This window comes from Cebidichthys violaceus, unplaced genomic scaffold (assembly GCF_023349555.1).
Source record: "Cebidichthys violaceus isolate CVI_PGR_0920_01 unplaced genomic scaffold, fCebVio1.0.p SCAF_11, whole genome shotgun sequence".
Lineage (NCBI taxonomy): Eukaryota > Metazoa > Chordata > Actinopteri > Perciformes > Stichaeidae > Cebidichthys > Cebidichthys violaceus.
The window spans coordinates 1339218-1357443 of NW_027176274.1; the positions used below are offsets into that span (position 1 = coordinate 1339218).

The 18226-nt window shown below is 41.2% G+C and overlaps 2 protein-coding genes across 6 annotated transcripts in view; one reads left to right on the forward strand and one right to left on the reverse strand.

The window, feature by feature from the left end:
* Positions 1 to 6315, forward strand: sec22a (SEC22 homolog A, vesicle trafficking protein). 2 transcript variants are annotated; one of them, XM_068736701.1, is made up of 7 exons: positions 1 to 92; positions 1217 to 1427; positions 1570 to 1733; positions 3237 to 3416; positions 4043 to 4161; positions 4547 to 4612; positions 4876 to 6315. In XM_068736701.1, the coding sequence occupies exons 2-7, from the start codon at positions 1246 to 1248 to the stop codon at positions 5074 to 5076; spliced, it is 912 nt and encodes a 303-aa protein (XP_068592802.1). In that variant the 5' UTR covers positions 1 to 92; positions 1217 to 1245; the 3' UTR covers positions 5077 to 6315. The 2 variants fall into 2 exon arrangements, with proteins under 2 accessions (XP_068592802.1, XP_068592809.1); XM_068736708.1 differs by lacking the exon at positions 1 to 92 and adding an exon at positions 309 to 495.
* Positions 6316 to 7889: 1574 nt separating this feature from the next.
* The window catches only part of adcy5 (adenylate cyclase 5), a 56384-nt gene continuing 46047 nt past the window's right edge, over positions 7890 to 18226 (reverse strand). For all 4 annotated transcript variants that reach the window (XM_068736747.1, XM_068736737.1, XM_068736728.1 and 1 more), the window contains 10 exons: positions 18023 to 18120; positions 15901 to 15988; positions 15538 to 15654; positions 15294 to 15446; positions 14435 to 14634; positions 14082 to 14214; positions 13093 to 13356; positions 12622 to 12826; positions 12388 to 12512; positions 7890 to 10665 (listed from right to left, as the gene is read on the reverse strand). In XM_068736747.1, the coding sequence (XP_068592848.1) occupies positions 10537 to 10665; positions 12388 to 12512; positions 12622 to 12826; positions 13093 to 13356; positions 14082 to 14214; positions 14435 to 14634; positions 15294 to 15446; positions 15538 to 15654; positions 15901 to 15988; positions 18023 to 18120 (1512 nt within the window). In that variant the 3' untranslated portion in view covers positions 7890 to 10536. The remainder of the gene's footprint in view (positions 10666 to 12387; positions 12513 to 12621; positions 12827 to 13092; positions 13357 to 14081; positions 14215 to 14434; positions 14635 to 15293; positions 15447 to 15537; positions 15655 to 15900; positions 15989 to 18022; positions 18121 to 18226) is intronic.

The following is an 18226-nucleotide window of genomic DNA, read 5'->3' on the forward strand; positions in this document are numbered from 1 at the left end:
GCCACGTCAACGCGCTACTATAAAGAGCGTTAGCTAGCCGCCTAGCACAGCTGCACATGACAGATGTCCACATGATGCTACACTCGTTTTGGGTAATTTTTATTCTATATTTATATTAACGTTGTGCCTTTGAGTCGCGTGCGTTACGTACGAGTAGCTAGCTAGCTGTTAGCTCGTTAGCCTGCTAACGCTAGCTGCAGGGAAATTGATCTGCGAGCAAGCTAATGCAAATCGCTGCTAACGGGTGGCTAGCTGGCTAACCCGGTGTGGTGTAGCTAGTTGGCTTACATTTTAAACGTTCTTTATATTTTAAAACATGTTAGAAACATGGTAGGAAACACGACACTTGTAGCGAGCCAATGCGTTACGTTTTACGTCATTATATGTCACGTTTACGGTAGATAAACCTACTATTTCCGTAGCTACATTAGGCTAGCTAGCTAGCAACGCCTCTCCTCTGTCAACCCGCAGTCGTAACGTCTTCCTGTTCTTTAGGTTTGTTCAACCGTTAATGTTGAGTCACTTCATGTTTGAGTCTGATTTGTGTATATCTGTCTCTGTCTGTGTCTCTCTGTGTCTGTCTGTGTCTCTCTGTCTGTCTCTCTGTGTCTGTCTGTCTCTCTCTCTCTCTGTGTCTGTCTGTGTCTCCCTCTGTGTCTGTCTGTGTCTCTCTGTCTCTCTGTGTCTGTCTGTCTCTCCCTCTGTGTCTGTCTGTGTCTCTCTTTCTGTCTCTCTGTGTCTGTCTGTCTCTCTCTCTGTGTCTCTCTGTGTCTGTCTGTCTCTCTGTCTGTGTCTCTGTCTGTCTGTGTCTCTCTCTCTTTCTGTATCTCTCTCTCTGTCCGTCTCTCCGTCTGTCTGTCTGTCTCTGCCCCTTCATTCAGCATGAGGAGCTGTCCATGGTTCTTTTTGAGCATCATAACATATTCATATTGAATGTGTCACAGGATGCATATCTGATGAAGCAGCTGTATATGATGATGTGTACATAGGACATGTCTTTAATCTGAGGCAGATATATTGAATTAAATGATGTTGATTTAATTGTACTAAAAAGACGTTTTCTGGTCATTTAGATTAGTGTGCAGCCTGACTAACAGCTGCTTTTTATTGCTTTAACTATTGGGGTGTCTGTGTGTCTGTGTGTCTGTGTGTGTGTGTGCGCGTGTGTGTGTGTGTGTGTGTGTGTGTGTGTGTGTGTCTGTGTGCGCGCGCGCAGGGCTTCAGTGAGACTGCCTGAGCTGTAAGATGTCGACGGTGCTGTTTGCCTCCGTGGTTCGGGTCAGAGACGGCCTCCCTCTCTCTGCGTCCACGGACTACGAGCAGGACAAAGAGCTGCAGGACACCAAGAGACACCTCAAGGGTCTCTCCAAGAAGCTCGGACAGTTCCCCGACCGCTGCACGCTGAAGACCGGACCGTACAACGTCAAGTAGGACGCATGAGACGCTGTTCATAATGTTTGGTCACTTTAAAAAGGGCTCTTTACTTTCTACTCACTTTAATCAAACCGACGTGAGGAAGAAGGTATAGTTATGAGTCTCTCTGTCTCTGTCTCTGTGTGTGTGTTTCAGTTTTACAAGTGCTCTGGGTGTTGGATATCTGATGGTTTGCACCTCTAACTACCCAAACGTTCTGGCCTTCTGCTTCCTGGACGAGCTGCAGAAGGAGTTCATCGTCACCTACGACCCCAAACGCATCGGGAGCGCCGTGAGGCCGTACTCCTTTATCGAGTTTGGTGAGCGATGACAGTTTAACGTTAACATCACAGTGTAAATAAAGTTTAACATTATCCATCAGAGTGTAAATAAAGTTTAACGTTAACATCACAGTGTAAATAAAGTTTAACGTTAACTTCACAGTGTAAATAAAGTTTTAACGTTAACATCACAGTGTAAATAAAGTTTAACGTTAACATCACAGTGTAAATAAAGTTTAAACGTTAACATCACAGTGTAAATAAAGTTTAACGTTAACATCACAGTGTAAATAAAGTTTAACGTTAACATCACAGTGTAAATAAAGTTTTAACGTTAACATCACAGTGTAATTAAGTTTAACGTTAACGTCACAGTGTAAATAAAGTTTTAACGTTAACGTCACAGTGTAAATAAAGTTTAACGTTAACATCACAGTGTAAATAAAGTTTAAACGTTAACATCACAGTGTAAATAAAGTTTAAACGTTAACTTCACAGTGTAAATAAAGTTTTAACGTTAACGTCACAGTGTAAATAAAGTTTAACGTTAACATCACAGTGTAAATAAAGTTTAAACGTTAACATCACAGTGTAAATAAAGTTTAAACGTTAACTTCACAGTGTAAATAAAGTTTTAACGTTAACGTCACAGTGTACATAAAGTTTAACGTTAACGTCCCAGTGTAAATAAAGTTTTAACGTTAACGTCACAGTGTAAATAAAGTTTAACGTTAACCATCACAGTGTAAATAAAGTTTAACGTTAACCATCACAGTGTAAATAAAGTTTAACGTTAACGTCACAGTGTAAATAAAGTTTAACATTAACGTCACAGTGTAAATAAAGTTTAACGTTAACGTCAGTGTAAATAAAGTTTAACGTTAACGTCACAGTGTAAATAAAGTTTAACGTTAACGTCACAGTGTAAATAAAGTTTAACGTTAACGTCACAGTGTAAATAAAGTTTAACGTTAAACATCACAGTGTAAATAAAGTTTAACGTTAACATCACAGTGTAAATAAAGTTTTAACGTTAACCATCAGAGTGTAAATAAAGTTTTAACGTTAACGTCACAGTGTAAATAAAGTTTAACGTTAACGTCACAGTGTTAATAAAGTTTAACGTTAACGTCACAGTGTAAATAAAGTTTAACGTTAACGTCACAGTGTAAATAAAGTTTAACGTTAACGTCACAGTGTAAATAAAGTTTAACGTTAACGTCACAGTGTAAATAAAGTTTAACGTTAAACATCACAGTGTAAATAAAGTTTAACGTTAACATCACAGTGTAAATAAAGTTTTAACGTTAACGTCACAGTGTAAATAAAGTTTAACGTTAACATCACAGTGTAAATAAAGTTTAACGTTAACGTCACAGTGTAAATAAAGTTTAACGTTAACGTCACAGTGTAAATAAAGTTTAACGTTAACGTCACAGTGTAAATAAAGTTTAACGTTAACGTCACAGTGTAAATAAAGTTTAACGTTAACGTCACAGTGTACATAGGATTGAGCTCCTGTTGTTGTCCTTGGTCCCTCAGACACCTTCATCCAGAAGACCAAGCAGCGCTACAACAGTCCTCGCTCTCTGTCCACCAAGATCAACCTGGCTGACATGCAGACGGAGATCAGGCTGAGACCTCCGTACCAGCTGTCTGCTGAGGACCTGCAGGCCGTCAACGGGTTCTCAGCACGCTCCGCCTCCAAATACAAAAACATCAGTAGGACACACACACACACACACACACGCACGCGCTCTGTTCTCTTCCTGTCGGGCCTCCTTGTCAGTCTCAGGTTTTCCTCTGAACATGAATCATGTTGTCCTGAGGATGAAGTTTATGCTAATCTGATAACAGAATATTTATGAAGTCAGAGGATTTAAGACGTGTGTGTGTGTGTGTGTGTGTGTGTGTGTGTGTGTGTGTGTGTGTGTGTGTGTGTGTGTGTGTGTGTGTGTGTGTGTGTGTGTGTGTGTGTGTGTGTGTGTGTGTGTGTGTGTGTGTGTGTGTGTGTGTGAGAGAGAGAGAGAGAGAGAGAGAGAGAGTGTGAGAGATTTATCCTTTTATCTTCAACATTATAGTCTTTATACATAATTACTGTCCAGGAGAAGTGTGTGTTTTGTCCTTTTTGAAGGAAATCTGCTTCCAGAGACATAAAAAAAGACAATTCAACGTGTTCTACAGATGGATATTCAGACACATGTATGGACTAAATAGATGAGGTTATGAATAGTGAATAAAGACCAATCACACCAGTTGTAGCTACACAGCAGAGACGATGAAATGCAGATTGTAAGAGCTACACGTTACAGCTGAGGATGTAACCTTGTCTCCTTTCCTTCCTCCAGCTCCCTCCCAGATGTTGGAGCCGGTGACTCTGTCCGGCATCGTGTCCTGTGTCCTCAGCGTCCTGTGTGGAGGCCTCAACCTGCTGAGAGGAGTCCACGCCATTGAGAGCATCCTGCAGGTGAGATGACACCACCTCCTCCTCCACCAACACAAGCTGGTGGAGGAGTGGAGGAGTCTCCTCAGACAGCAGGTTGAACTGTGTGTGTGTGTGTGTGTGTGTGTGTGTGTGTGTGTGTGTGTGTGTGTGTGTGTGTGTGTGTGTGTGTGTGTGTGTGTGTGTGTGTGGGGGGGGGGGAACGTCTCATGACAGAACAAGAACTTCAGAAATACAAACAAAAATCATAAAATAACAATAAAATATAACACTTTTACAGCTTCAATACAATCAATAAGTGATTAATAAAACTATTATTTTTTACATTTATATATTTACAACTAAATTCAAACAGGTTATTAATAAAATAACCTAACAAACTGAACCCGTCTGTCCTCCTCGTCTGCAGAACGACGATGAAGACTTTAACTACGTGATTGCCTTCTTCCTGGGGACGGCGGCCTGTCTGTATCAGGTAAGTGATGCTCTGCTGACTGACGGCGCTGCACTTCACCGCTCCACCGACGCCAGCAACACCACCACGAGGCAGGGGAGGGTTAGGGGCGGGGCTACACAGGGTCGACCACCGTTCACAAAATGTTCTTAATCCTGCTCTCAACCTGCAGCAGCTTTAAAATGTAGAGTGTGTTTCTAGACAAACCTGGTTCTCAAGGTTCTGTGTTCTCAAGGTTCTGTGTTCTCACGGTTCTGTGTTCTCACGGTTCCATGTTCTTTCAGTGCTACCTGTTCTTCTACTTCTCCGTGTGGAGGAACAGCAAGTCCTTCCTGGCTCTGGCGCTCATCTGTCTGTCCAACATGTATCTGTCTGAGCTGAGGAACGTGTGGCAGGTCCTGTTCCACGTGGCGGTGGGAGCCTTCATGACGCTGCAGATCAAGCTGAGGCAGCCGCTGGGCAAAGCGCCCGACTACAACGTCTGACGAGGAACATTTTTTATTTAGCCGTACCCGGAGGAACCTTTTTTTATTTAGCCGTACCCTGAGAACCCAACGGGCCGTCGGCCCTCGTGTTCTGGAGAGACGGCGCCGAGGACTAAAGCTCCCGCTTCAGGGAGGAACGACCAAACGGCCCAGTGGACACATCTCAGCGTGGACGTCTTTGGACTTCATCGGATCGATTCGGGACGTCCCCCCCCCCCCCACCCTGTCTGATGAGGTTCTAGTTCAGCCATCGTTGAAGTCAGGAGTCCTGCATGCATCCAGTCCTTTGAACATTAAACACACTAATCTGTTTGTCGTTGCAGAGGACTTATCATATTCATTCTTTGGAGAGATGAACATAAAACGACTAAATTACTGGACCTTCATTTCATCGTTCATGTGTTTCATGTCTTTTGTTTTTCATGCACTTTCTTTTTTGCTCGTGTGGACCTGAACCCGGTGCAGGACTCTGGTTCAGGTCTTGGTTTATAAACTATGCAACGCTGCCCTCATTTAGTCCATACTGTCATCAGATCACTCATTAAGACCATGAGTTTATTTATTGATGACTGACGGATGAACATCTGTAGAGTTGATCATTTCCTTTGTTGTTTCTTGACTCTTCCTTATTGTATGTTTGCTATGTTTGATATGTTTTAGCAGACTGACGTCTAGTCGTCACACAGTGACTCCAGCTGCAGGATTAATACCGACCCCCTACCTGTGTGCTGCAGGTACACTGATTTCATCACCACACTAAGCAAACATTCCCTCCAACACCACCAAACCACTGGAGGACTCACTGACTCACTGAGTCACTCAGTGAGTCAGTGACTCATGGTTTCATTGTTTCATTGTTCATGAGAAGCTCACTTGAGCTTCGGGTCCATCTGGTCCATGTGATTCTTGTGATTCATGCTCTGAGCTCTCTGAGCGGCACCACGCCTACATGACCTCATGGCTGCGTTCACAAACTGGATCAGAACCAGAACTCTTTGTGTTCACACTCACAGGGAATGTGAGGAACAGGACCGGTGAGTCACTGCTTCATCTGAGTCTGGGAGTGAACTGCTGAGAACCTTGATGTGTTGTTGTGCTTTTTGTATTTGATATCAGCAGATGAAGATGTGAAATGTTTGATTTAAAGCGTGGTTCTTCCCGGTGTGATCTGGTCCTCTTCGGTCCACTGGAACATCTCTGCTCTTGTTTCAGGAGGATCATTAAAGACGTTCAGCTCAACATCTGTTCTCTGACGTGTTTCTGTTCCGTCGTCGCTTCATTTATGATTTAAAGAAACCTTCAAAGCTCTCTGACCACATGTCACTGAAGTTCACTCATCTCTCTGGAGCAGCACAGTTCCTCACCTCCACATTCAGCTGGGACACCTTTCAGGAACCACTTACAGCACGATATCTATATCTATATATATATTTATATACATACAAGATGTTGTTTATCACCGCCTCATTAGCAGAAACGGCAATTTCCTCCAGATGTCAGTTTAATTGTGTGTGTGTGTGTGTGTGTGTGTGTGTGTGTGTGTGTGTGTGTGTGTGTGTGTGTGTGTGTGTGTGTGTGTGTGTGTGTGTGTGTGTGTGTGTGTGTGTGTGTGTGTGTGTGTGTGTATAATGGGAGCTGCAGGTGTAAAGTGTCGACTACTTGAAGCTCCATTTGAACTCATCGCGCTACGACTGAATGTTTATTTGAGGCAAAGCTTAAAATCGTTTGGTGAGGATTTCGTTTTTGCTCCGTTTGCTTGAGTTCCCCTAAAAAAAACAAAAGTAGAGCTTAGGTTCCTGTGGAACACTCAGATGCTCGTCACAGGTTCTCCCTTCAACCGTCAATCAGCCGGTCGGTTCCTCATGAATGAGCAGCGATCTGACTTCTGTATAAATATGGATATTAAAGCCGTAATGGATGATGCGGCACTCGGGGCGCTAATCATCCGATTAGCATGTAGCTTCCGTCTCTTCCATCATAAACAAAGTGATGGTGATGATGAAGAGGAGATGTGGTGCAGCGCTGCTGCCATCTGTCGGTGAGACTCTCAGCTCAGAGCATGACTCCACCTCACTGTGGACGTTAATCTGTGGACGTCATGGTGTTAATCTGTGGACGTCATGATGTTAAACTGTGGACGTCATGATGTTAATCTGTAGACGTCATGGTGTTAATCTGTGGACGTCATGATGTTAAACTGTGGACGTCATGGTGTTAATCTGTGGACGTCATGGTGTTAAACTGTGGACGTCATGATGTTAATCTGTGGACGTCATGATGTTAAACTGTGGACGTCATGGTGTTAATCTGTGGACGTCATGGTGTTAAACTGTGGACGTCATGGTGTTAAACTGTGGACGTCATGGTGTTAAACTGTGGACGTCATGGTGTTAAACTGTGGACGTCATGATGAAACAGGAGACATCTTCTCCTAATGTGGTGAAGATCTCCTTTCTGTTGTAGAAGAAACATTTCTCTTACTTTGATCTAAAGGCCCAAACATCACCAGACTCAGATTATATACAAATATTACTATTCAGTATTAAAATACTAATATATAGTTTTATGTCTAATTGTCTTTTATTTTCTATTTACACAAGAGTTTGTGGTTTTTAATTGTAATATTTAAACAACGTATTAAACACATAGATGCTGTTTGAGGAGCGTTTGCTTGACGTCGTACTTCTGAGTGTTAATGGACTAAAGACAGAACCTCAGCTGAGGCGTTATAAAGAGTGAGAAGCTTTCGTTCATGTGAATGTGTTATTACGAACAACAGGCGGTCGATGCAGAACAGAGGTGGACTCACGTCGTACCTGTGAAACATCTCAGCAGTTTATTTGACGGTAAAAAAGAAGAAGAAAGGAGCATAGTGTTTGGCATGACAACAGAAACAAACCGTCATATTCATGAAGATCCAGCGCTGCAGAGATCAAACCTCTGACGTTCTCTAACGAAACATTTCTGCACAACAGAGAGGAGAAAGAAAAGGAGCCGGCGAGGAACCGGCTTCAGTGAGTCTGATGGACGGACGCTGGAGAGTCGCAGCTGTGGTGAGTAGAATGGTTCCAGTAGAACATTAAGAAACACGAGACCACCAGAGTGGACCAGTAGGACCACCAGAGTGGACCAGTTCATTCTACGAGCTCAAAGCAGAAAACATCTGGACTGAACGACGAGTTTCTCTCTGCAGAACCATCAACGTTTAACGGATAAGACTGCTGTTAATGTATATATATGATATACATATATATTATATATTTATATGATTATACATATATATATATATATATATATATATTAAGATATCCTATGAAAAGACAAATCATCAGTGTATTGATCACACTGATCAATACATTGATCAGTGAACGGTTGTTGCCTGTGTAGCAAAACTCTCTACATCTCATATTTAAAAGCTGTTATGTGTTTAATTATATTTGCATTTAAATTATTATAAAACAATGATACGTTTACATTTGTTTCACTTTTCTTAATTCTGACTTTAAAGCATCATATAATATAATTTTTAAAATGTCACATTTTTTAAAATTCTCTTAAATATAACTTTTTAAATTCCATTTCCATCAGGTACATTTTAAAGACGTGTCACCAAAAACTAATTCAAGTCCAACCCACAAAGAAGCAGCAGGACCTCTGATTGGCCAGTAGCTCTGTGAGCTTTAATTATATAAAAATGTTACTATTAATTATTAAAATACTACATATTTGTATGTGTAATTGTCTTTTTTATTATTTTCTATTTACACAAGAGTTTTTTGTTTTTTAATTGTAATTATATATAAACAACGTAAAACTATAATTAATGCTGTTCGTGTCTCCAGGAACAAATAGAAGAGTAGAAGTCAAAACTTTGATGATTTAGTTTTCCTCATAAGATTTGTTGACGAACAATAAAAATCATATGTCGCTCGTCTTATCCTTTAAGCTTCGATCTCGATGTTCTCGACAGTCCAGATGTTTACCGACGACTGTTTTCTGTGATCAGCCAAGACAAACAGAACCAGCTGTAGTGTTTGGTAATAAACAAGACAAGAGACATCTAATGAGAGCGGCAGGTTGTCTGACGACATGCTGAGAAACGCGGTAATACTGAAGAGAAAAGAACAGAACAGCAGATAAAAGAGCACACGTCTGTCCACAGGATGAGCATCACCACCGTCCTCAGTGTAAAGTTCATATTAAAGGCCTCAGCGGAGATCGTTGGACATTCATTGGGTCGTACCATCTGATTGAGCAAGAAGAAGAAGGGGGGGTCGCAATCGCCTCGTCCTCGTCTGCCGTTCAAAGTGCACTCGGTTTGAAATAATCAGAAAACGGTTTAACTTCCCGCAGATCTAAAAACCGCCCACCTCGGTAGAAGACGAAAGAGCGGGAAAAAAAAGGGGGCGTTCAGGGGCTAAACGGTACATTAGCCGTGACGCTACGCTAACACCAGACCTCTGACATCCCAACATGAGAGTGAGACAGTTTGCACATCTGAATACACATCGGTGTTTTATAGATAGCTCTCTAATATATTAATGTACAAAATATAGAATCTGAAAATATCTGATAGGGTTTGTTTGGTGTTCTGAATGTCAAAATACAAAATGTCAAAGATTAGAAAAAAGCTCTTCTTTGACATCCCCTCTGTGTGTTTAGTGTGTTTGTACGCTGACGATACCGCGGTGTGTGTTTAGTGTGTTTGTACGCTGACAATACCGCGGTGTGTGTTTAGTGTGTTTGTACGCTGACGATACCGCGGTGTGTGTTTAGTGTGTTTGTACGCTGACGATACCGCGGTGTGTGTTTAGTGTGTTTGTACGCTGACGATACCGCGGTGTGTGTTTAGTGTGATTGTACGCTGACGATACCGTGGTGTGTGTTTAATTTGTTTGTACGCTGATGATATTGTGGTGTTCCTTTGTGAAATTAATGCGTCTGACGAGAAGTTTTTCTGGTCTCTGAGGGACGTTCTCCACCTCAATCTGTTGATTACCGACGTGGTCAGATACATCGATACGAGGACGGACTAGTGCCGTGGTGCTGGTTAACTTTAGAGATTCATACCTGGACCACGACGACATGGACGGAAATGTGTTTAAACCTACAGCACATTAAATCAAAATACATAAACACGTTCAGCAGAGAGAGGACCCTCTGAACAGATGAAATCTCTTCGAGAACATTCCTCCTGTTAGGGACTGAGACTCACAACATCTGTCTTTACGCTCTGGTTGGACATCTTTGGTCTCAGATTCAGGTCTGGCTGGGCCTCATAGTCTGAGCTTTGGAGAGGAATCTCCTCATCCGTCCTCCACGTGGCCTCAGTTTAAGGAAAGGAATCGGCGCTGCGAGGAGTCCGTCTCAGTCCGCCGTAAACTATCAGAGGTCCACGAGCCCGTCAGAGGCTACAACCCCCCCCCCCCCACGGTGAGTCCATTTCTCACTGAGTTGAGGTTAACTGGTCGAGGGTCCACTGGTGAGGAAGTAAGTCATCATCTCTCCTTTTCCCTTGACTGTGACCAGACCTCTGTACTCCAGGGTGTAGTTGTAGGAGCTCAGCACCTGGTACATGTCAGCGGTCACCTGAGGACGGAGGAAAGGAAAGGAAATGAGTGTACAGGCTCTTCATATTATCATGTGTTTATCATCGTTCTGCCTTTGCTTACGCAGATAAAAACACTTCACTCAGTTGTGCATCACTTTCAAAAAAGCTGCGCGGATGTCAAGAAAATGTAATAAAAATATTATATATTAATATTATTTTATTTAAAACTTCATAACTACCCAATATTCATGAACACGGTGGCTTTAATGGGACATTTCTGTCCTTAGGGGTCTGCACAGTTTATTACAGACTTATTATCTTTTAAAGATTTTTAAATAAAAACTCAAAATGTTTGCCGTACTCATTACCACAGCCAAACTGACGTAAAAATGTAACAATTAAAAACCCATGAAAGGGGTTAAACGAGGAAATGTCAGTGTGAGTTTAATAAAAAGTTATAGTTTTATACTATTATAACTTCATCAACTCTTTGTGTCGTCTTGATGTTAAAAACATAAAAGTCATTTTTTAACACCATGAAGTCCAAACCGTCATTTTCTCACTTCACCAAAACATAAAGCGGCCAAAAACCAAAATAAAATGAGTGTTAATCACTTAAAATGTCAGATTAAAGTTTTTTGTTCTGGTTATACACTAACAATAAACTATAATATAATCTATTTATATGCTAAGTGTTTTATTTTGGTCAAAGAGCTTCTATTTGACCAACAAGTCGAGTTAAAACTGCATTTTAAAGGCTTCTCAGCTTGTGTGTCTGTGAAGACTAAAGATAATCGTCCGTATGTAGACGAGGTCTACATCATAATAATATATATATATATATATATATATATATATATATATATATATATATATATATATATATATATAATCGTAGTGTTGATCTTGCGTCACGTTCACGTTCATCAGTAAACTCCGGTGCTCATTATATTTTGTTCTGTTCAAAGAAGCTTAAGTTATTAAACTTGAATGATTTCACATCTGATGGAGCAAAACCAATATAGACGCTTTTAATTAATGTCTTTCATTAAAGTGAACGGACTCTCTTCTCCGTTATCTTGAAGCTATTTTGGGGACAGATTGGAAATTCATCTAATGTGCATACGTTCTTCAGACATGTTGAGCTGCTTTAATGAGTCATTCAGCATTAATATTCACTTTTGTTAAACTCTGTCTTTGACTCGTGTAATAGAATAAATTATTACTGAGAAAATGCACATCCTTATTACTAACAAAGGATGATTTTTAGTGACATTTATCACCAAATATCGGCATAACTTTAAGTGATGGATGAATAAAAATGTGTATCTGGTGGTCACTTTTAATTTAATAATGTAATAATGTAATTACTCCTGCTGTGTTACGTCTTTAAAACAACACAATAAAAAATGTGTGCTTTTCAAAAATTAAGTAACGTTATCTAACTATTTTTAAAAATATTCTAAAATGATCTATACGGCTGCAAATGTTAATAATCAATTAGTTGTCAACCGTTAAAATAATCTCGGTAATTGGTTTGAGTAATTTTTTAAAGAAATATGAATATTTTTTGTTTCTTTACTCCGAAGACATTTGAGGACGGAGTCATCTTATAGACCAAATCAATTAATCGAGGAAATAATCGACAATGAAAATAATCGTTGGTTGCAGCTCTAATGATCTCATTTACCTCTGTTGAGACTTATATGTATATTTATATATTACAGCTCTTTATTAACACTTATGAATATGATCTTCACCTGGATCCTCTCCGGTACTCCTGTGCTGTCCATGCGACTCGCCACGTTCACCGTGTTCCCCCAGATGTCGTACTGAGGCTTCCGGGCTCCGATCACACCGGCGACCACGGGGCCGATGTTGAGACCTGAGAACGTTTAACGATTAACGAATAATACAAATAATCAAAAACAGATCAATATGACAGTTTATCCTACAATAACCTGCTTGATGAAACGGTATTTATTAAAAATCACCTATTTTCATCTTGAAGTTGTTGAAGGAGTGCTCGTTGATGTACTTCATCTGGTCCATCATCCTCATGGCGTAGTCCGCCAGCGCGCGGATGTGCGAGCGGCCGACCTTGTCGTAGGTGGAGTCGTTGAGGCCGGAGGCCGCCATGTAGGTGGAGCCGATGGTCTTGATCTTCTCCAGCTGGCGGAACTGGTCCTCACTGATGATCTGATGTTAAAGATCCATAAAAACAACCGTATTATAACAAATATATATTTATCTCATCTATTTATTAGTAGCAAAACATTTAATGAGTCGAAGATTATTTTTTATTATCATGCATTTGATCGTGCGTGCGTGTCTGTCCGTCTGTCCACAGCTGATATCACATTACTACCGGCCTCATCACACTTCATATCTGCTCATTTATGACAGTATATGCTCAATATATGCTCAATATACATTACACCAGCTCATCTTTGTTCCCGTCTCACCTCGTCGAAGTCGGCGATGATCTCGTTGAGCAGCCGCAGACACTCCACGCCCTCGTTGTTGGCCTCCAGCTCCACGTAGAACTCTGAGAAGTTGCTGATGCTGGCGAACATGACCGCCACGCACTCGCACGACTGGTAGTAGAGCTCGTCGTTGCGGCGCTCGCGCTGCAGGAAGTGGGCGGCGACGTCTTTGGGCAGGATGTTGTGGAGCAGACGGCGGTTGTAGGCCTGCAGCTCCTCCATCTCCTCCTTCTCCTCTGTGGCCTGTCGGGGGTTCAACGCACAAAGTACTCTTACAGTGAGATATATCAACGACTGTTAAATGGATTGCCATGAAAAGTAGGTACAGATGTCCGTGGTCCCCAGAGGATGAACCCTAATGACTTTTTTATGTAGCGCCACCAGCAGGTCGATTATCCAGTTAAATATCTTGGCATCTACCGATAAAAGTCTATAAAAGATACGATGATGATAACGAGATGTACTACAGCCGACACATAATAAACCTCTTGAACCTGACTATCTGTAACACCTGTTGAAACCAGACGACAACCTCCGGTTCAGCAGAGTGAAGTCAGAGCTTCACGTGTTAAAGCTGCATTCTCTCTAGTGTCCAGCAGGGGGCGACTCCTCTGGTTGTATAGAAGTCTAGTCTAAAATGACTCTACTTCTCTCTTGATTTATTCCCTCAGTAAACATTGTAAACATGAGTTTATGGTCTCAATCTCTAGTTTACAGTCTTCTTCAATACAGCATGATGTTCATTTAGTACATTATGCTCCATTTAGAGTCAAACAGACCATAAAGCAGGGGATGCTTTAGGGGCGGGGCTACACAGTGATTGACAGGTCTCTACGTCCAGATATGGTCACTTCCTGTTCACTGGTTGCAAAAAATACCAAGATGGCGACGGACACACACACACACACACACACACACACACACACACACACACACACACACACACACACACACACACACACACTGACCTGCAGCTTCCAGAGGAAGTCGAGTCTGGCCGTGGACTCCACCTGCTGGGCGTGAAGGTAGAGGGCGAGCACGAAGACGGTGATGACCACCGGGGTCACGATCTTCAGAGGAACCTTAGAGTCCACCACACAGCTGGAGGTCAGACACACACACACACACACACATTAGGTTTTCCTGTATGAGTGTAGAGATGAACTCTGAAGGAACACTGTGACACAAAGAACAAGCTGCCCTCTAGATCTTAGTTAGTTAGCGTTAGCGTGGTTCCAGCAGTGATAATGATGCCGTTAGCTTCATCACATGACGGAGGCGACGCCTCCGGTCTCCGTGGCGATGGACATTTCGGTCTCACCTTGTTCCATTCGTGCGCTCGCCGATGGCGTTGGCCGTCACCAGCAGGTCCTGGGTGTCGAAGAGGCTCACTTTGGGCACCTCCATGACGAGCACGTAGAGCAGCTCGATGAAGAGCATGAGGAAGAGCTTCCCGATGCTGCTGATCTGCAGGAAGACGGAGCAGGCCAGCAGGCTGAGCAGCACGCAGGACGAGAAGTACTGAGGGACGGAGAGACGGAGAGACGGAGAGCGGGTTTAATGTCTGGCAGTCAAGCTTTATGTTCTGTGTTATAAAACAGCCGATAAACCCACAACACCGCCGCTCATTTACACAGCGGTGAGCGAGCCAGACGTTCACATCTACGCCTGCAGTCACCCTCACTTTGTGCTGCTGCTGCTCACAAACAAAGGCCCTCATCTGGAGCGCTGACACCTCAGAACCTACAGCCCAGTGTCTCCCAGCGTTACAAGAGCAATAAAGAGGTTTCCCTTTACGGCCACAAGAGACGCAACCAATAGAACTCGTTCGTCTCCTTTCAACCCGAGACTGATGAACGTTAACGTTACCGTTAACGCTCGACGGTGTTTTGTGCTCCTGTGGTTAACGAGGCTGCAGTGACATTGGTGACGGATGTATTTAATCAACAGACGCTGACTGTTCTCTGGCTTCACTGCTGCAGACCCATCAGCTTCTTTAGAAGCCTCGGTTTGAATCATCTGCAGGAAAGTGCTCTGCTTCTCTATGTCTCATATTTAAATGACGTCTCTCTAAAGTGACGCTCGGAGGCGACCGCCTCCTCGACTCCTCTCTTTCCTCGTCTCCTCCGAGATCAAAGGAATCGAGGAGGCGGACTCCAGAGACCGGGGCGCACCTGTACCTCAGGTAAGCTGCAGACGAGGGCGTCGTCTCCACACGGGCTCAGCTGCATGTCCAGGCTGTAGTTGAGGAAGTGGGCGTGGCACGCGTCGGCCTCGCTGACGTTAAGCTCCGCCTCGATGCAGCTGCGCAGGTCCAGACTGCTGCAGGTGAACTGGAGGAGGTGAACGTGGAAAGTTGTTCTTTTGAGATTATGAAAATGGTCTCGATTTGTCTCTTTTTGGGGTAAATTGTGTTGAACTCACAATGTTGATGAAAGCAGAGAGAAAGACGACGACGATGGTGAAGACGCCCACCAGGGTGCTGTTCAGTCTGGACTGAACGATCCTCTTAGAGAGAGTCTGCAGAGCGACGGGGAACAGCTGGGAGCAGAGAGGAGGTCACGTTAGAGGACACGTTAGAGGACACATTCTCTGACGTCCTGCAGGCTGAGCTGCAGTGATTCTGGATGAACTGATCGACTAGTGCTTTACACTGAGGAACGAGGTGAAGAGCAGACTGTGTAGACTTTACTCACTTCAGTCAAACCTGATGAAAGACTAAACAGATTCATCTGATGATTCATGTATGAAAACAACAACCAGCCCAACTCGTGTTATGAGACTCACCCCAAAGCAGCAGTACACCGTGGAGACGAACATGACCGCCGTCAGGATGACGAGGAAGGTGACGAAGAAGCCGATCATCAGACTGGAGCTGCAGACGACAGCAAAGACGTCATGATGTTGACAGAAAAAGACATAACAAGACAAAAAGTCATAAAAAGACACAAAAGATACACAAGTCATAGAAAGTCATAAAAAGTCATAAAAAGATACAAAAAGACACAAAAGTCATAAAAAGTCATAAAAATACATAAAAGTCATAAAAAAAGACCAAAGATACAAAAGTCATAAAAAGACAAAAAGACATAAAAAGTCACAAAAAGACAAAAAATACAAAAAGACATGAAAAGTCATAAAAAGACACAAAAAGACATGAAAAGTCATAAAAAGACACAAAAGATACAAAAAGTCATAAAAAGACACAAAAGATACAAAAGTCATAAAAAGACACAAAAAGACAAAAAGTCACAAAAAGTCATAAAAATACATAAAAGTCATAAAAAAAGACCAAAGATACAAAAGTCATAAAAAGACAAAAAGACATAAAAAGTCACAAAAAGACAAAAGATACAAAAAGACATGAAAAGTCATAAAAAGACACAAAAGATACAAAAAGACATAAAAAGACACAAAAGATACCAAAAGACATAAAGTCATAAAAAGACACAAAAGATACAAAAAGTCATAAAAAGACACAAAAGATACAAAAGTCATAAAAAGACACAAAAAGACAAAAAGTCACAAAAAGACAAGACACAAAAGATACAAAAAGACATGAAGTCATAAAAAGACACAAGATACAAAAAGACATTAAAAGACACAAAAAGTCACAAAAAGACAAAAGATACAAAAAGACATGAAAAGTCATAAAAAGACACAAAATATACAGTCATAAAAATACATAAATCATAAAAAACACAAAAAGACAAAAAGTCACAAAAAGACAAAAGACACAAAATATACAAAAAGTCATAAAAATACATCAAAGTCATAAAAAACACAAAAGATACAAAAGTCATAAAAAGACAAAAAGTCACAAAAAGACACAAAAAGACAAAAAACAAAAGGTTTTGTAAAAAAAAGACAAAAGTCATAAAAAGACAAAAGATACAAAAGTCATAAAAAGACACAAAAAGACAAAAAGTCACAAAAAGACAAAAGACACAAAAGATACAGAAAGACATGAAAAGTCATAAAAAGACACAAAAGATACAAAGAAATACAAAAAGACATAAAAAGTCATAAAAAGACACAAAAGATACAAAAAGACATGAAAAGTCATAAAAGACACAAAAGATACAAAGAGATACAAAAATACATAAAAAGTCATAAAAAGACAAAAGATACAAAAGTCAGAAAAAGACACAAAACATACAAACAGTCATAAAAATACATAAGTCATAAAAAGACAAAAAACAAACAAGATACAAAAAGTCATAAAAGATTAAAAAAAAGACAAAAGTCATAAAAAAAACACAAAAGATACAAAAGTCATAAAAAGACAAAGACATAAAAAGACACAAAAAGTCATAAAAGACACAAAAGATACAAAAGTCATACAAAGACACAAAAGATACAAAAAGTCATAAAAAGACAAAAGTCACAAAAAGACAAAAAATACAAAAAGTCATAAAAAGACAATAGTCATAAAAAGACAAAAGTCATAAAAAGACACAAAAGATACAAAAAGACAAAAAGTCATAAAGAGACAAAAGTCATAAAAAGACAAAAGATACAAAAAGTCATAAAGAGACACAAAAGACATTATATAGTCACACTTTAAAAATCAATTCACATTTGAGGCATACTTCAGGAAAATGAATAAATAGTTTCTTTGTCTCACTCACCTTCTGTATTTAAAACATGACCTGCAGCATATCCACTCAAACATCCAGAGTCATCACTTACAGTCTAATTGGGTTGTTACAAGTTCTCATCGCCTCACTTATTTAGATAATAGCGGATGCTATAGCATTAGCATGAATTGGACACATGTATGGTGATGATGATGATGATGATGGTCCTCAGCTTGGTAACATGAAAGTGTCTGTGAGGAGCTAGACTACTGTCACCCTGCTCCTCCTTTGATCGGTGATGGAGGTGATGTTAGTGTCTGTAAACTCACCGTGGAACGATGACGATCTGGATGCAGCAGATGAAGAGAAAGACGAGGGAGGCGCAGGACACGTAGGCCCCGAACCTGGAGTCCACCTGTTTGGAGTACTGGAGGAGAACCAAAGAACATTTGAACAACTTCTTCATCTCTGAACCTCTGGAGAGAGAAGTCAGAGCTTCATGTGTCAAAGCTGCATTCTCTCTAGTGACCACC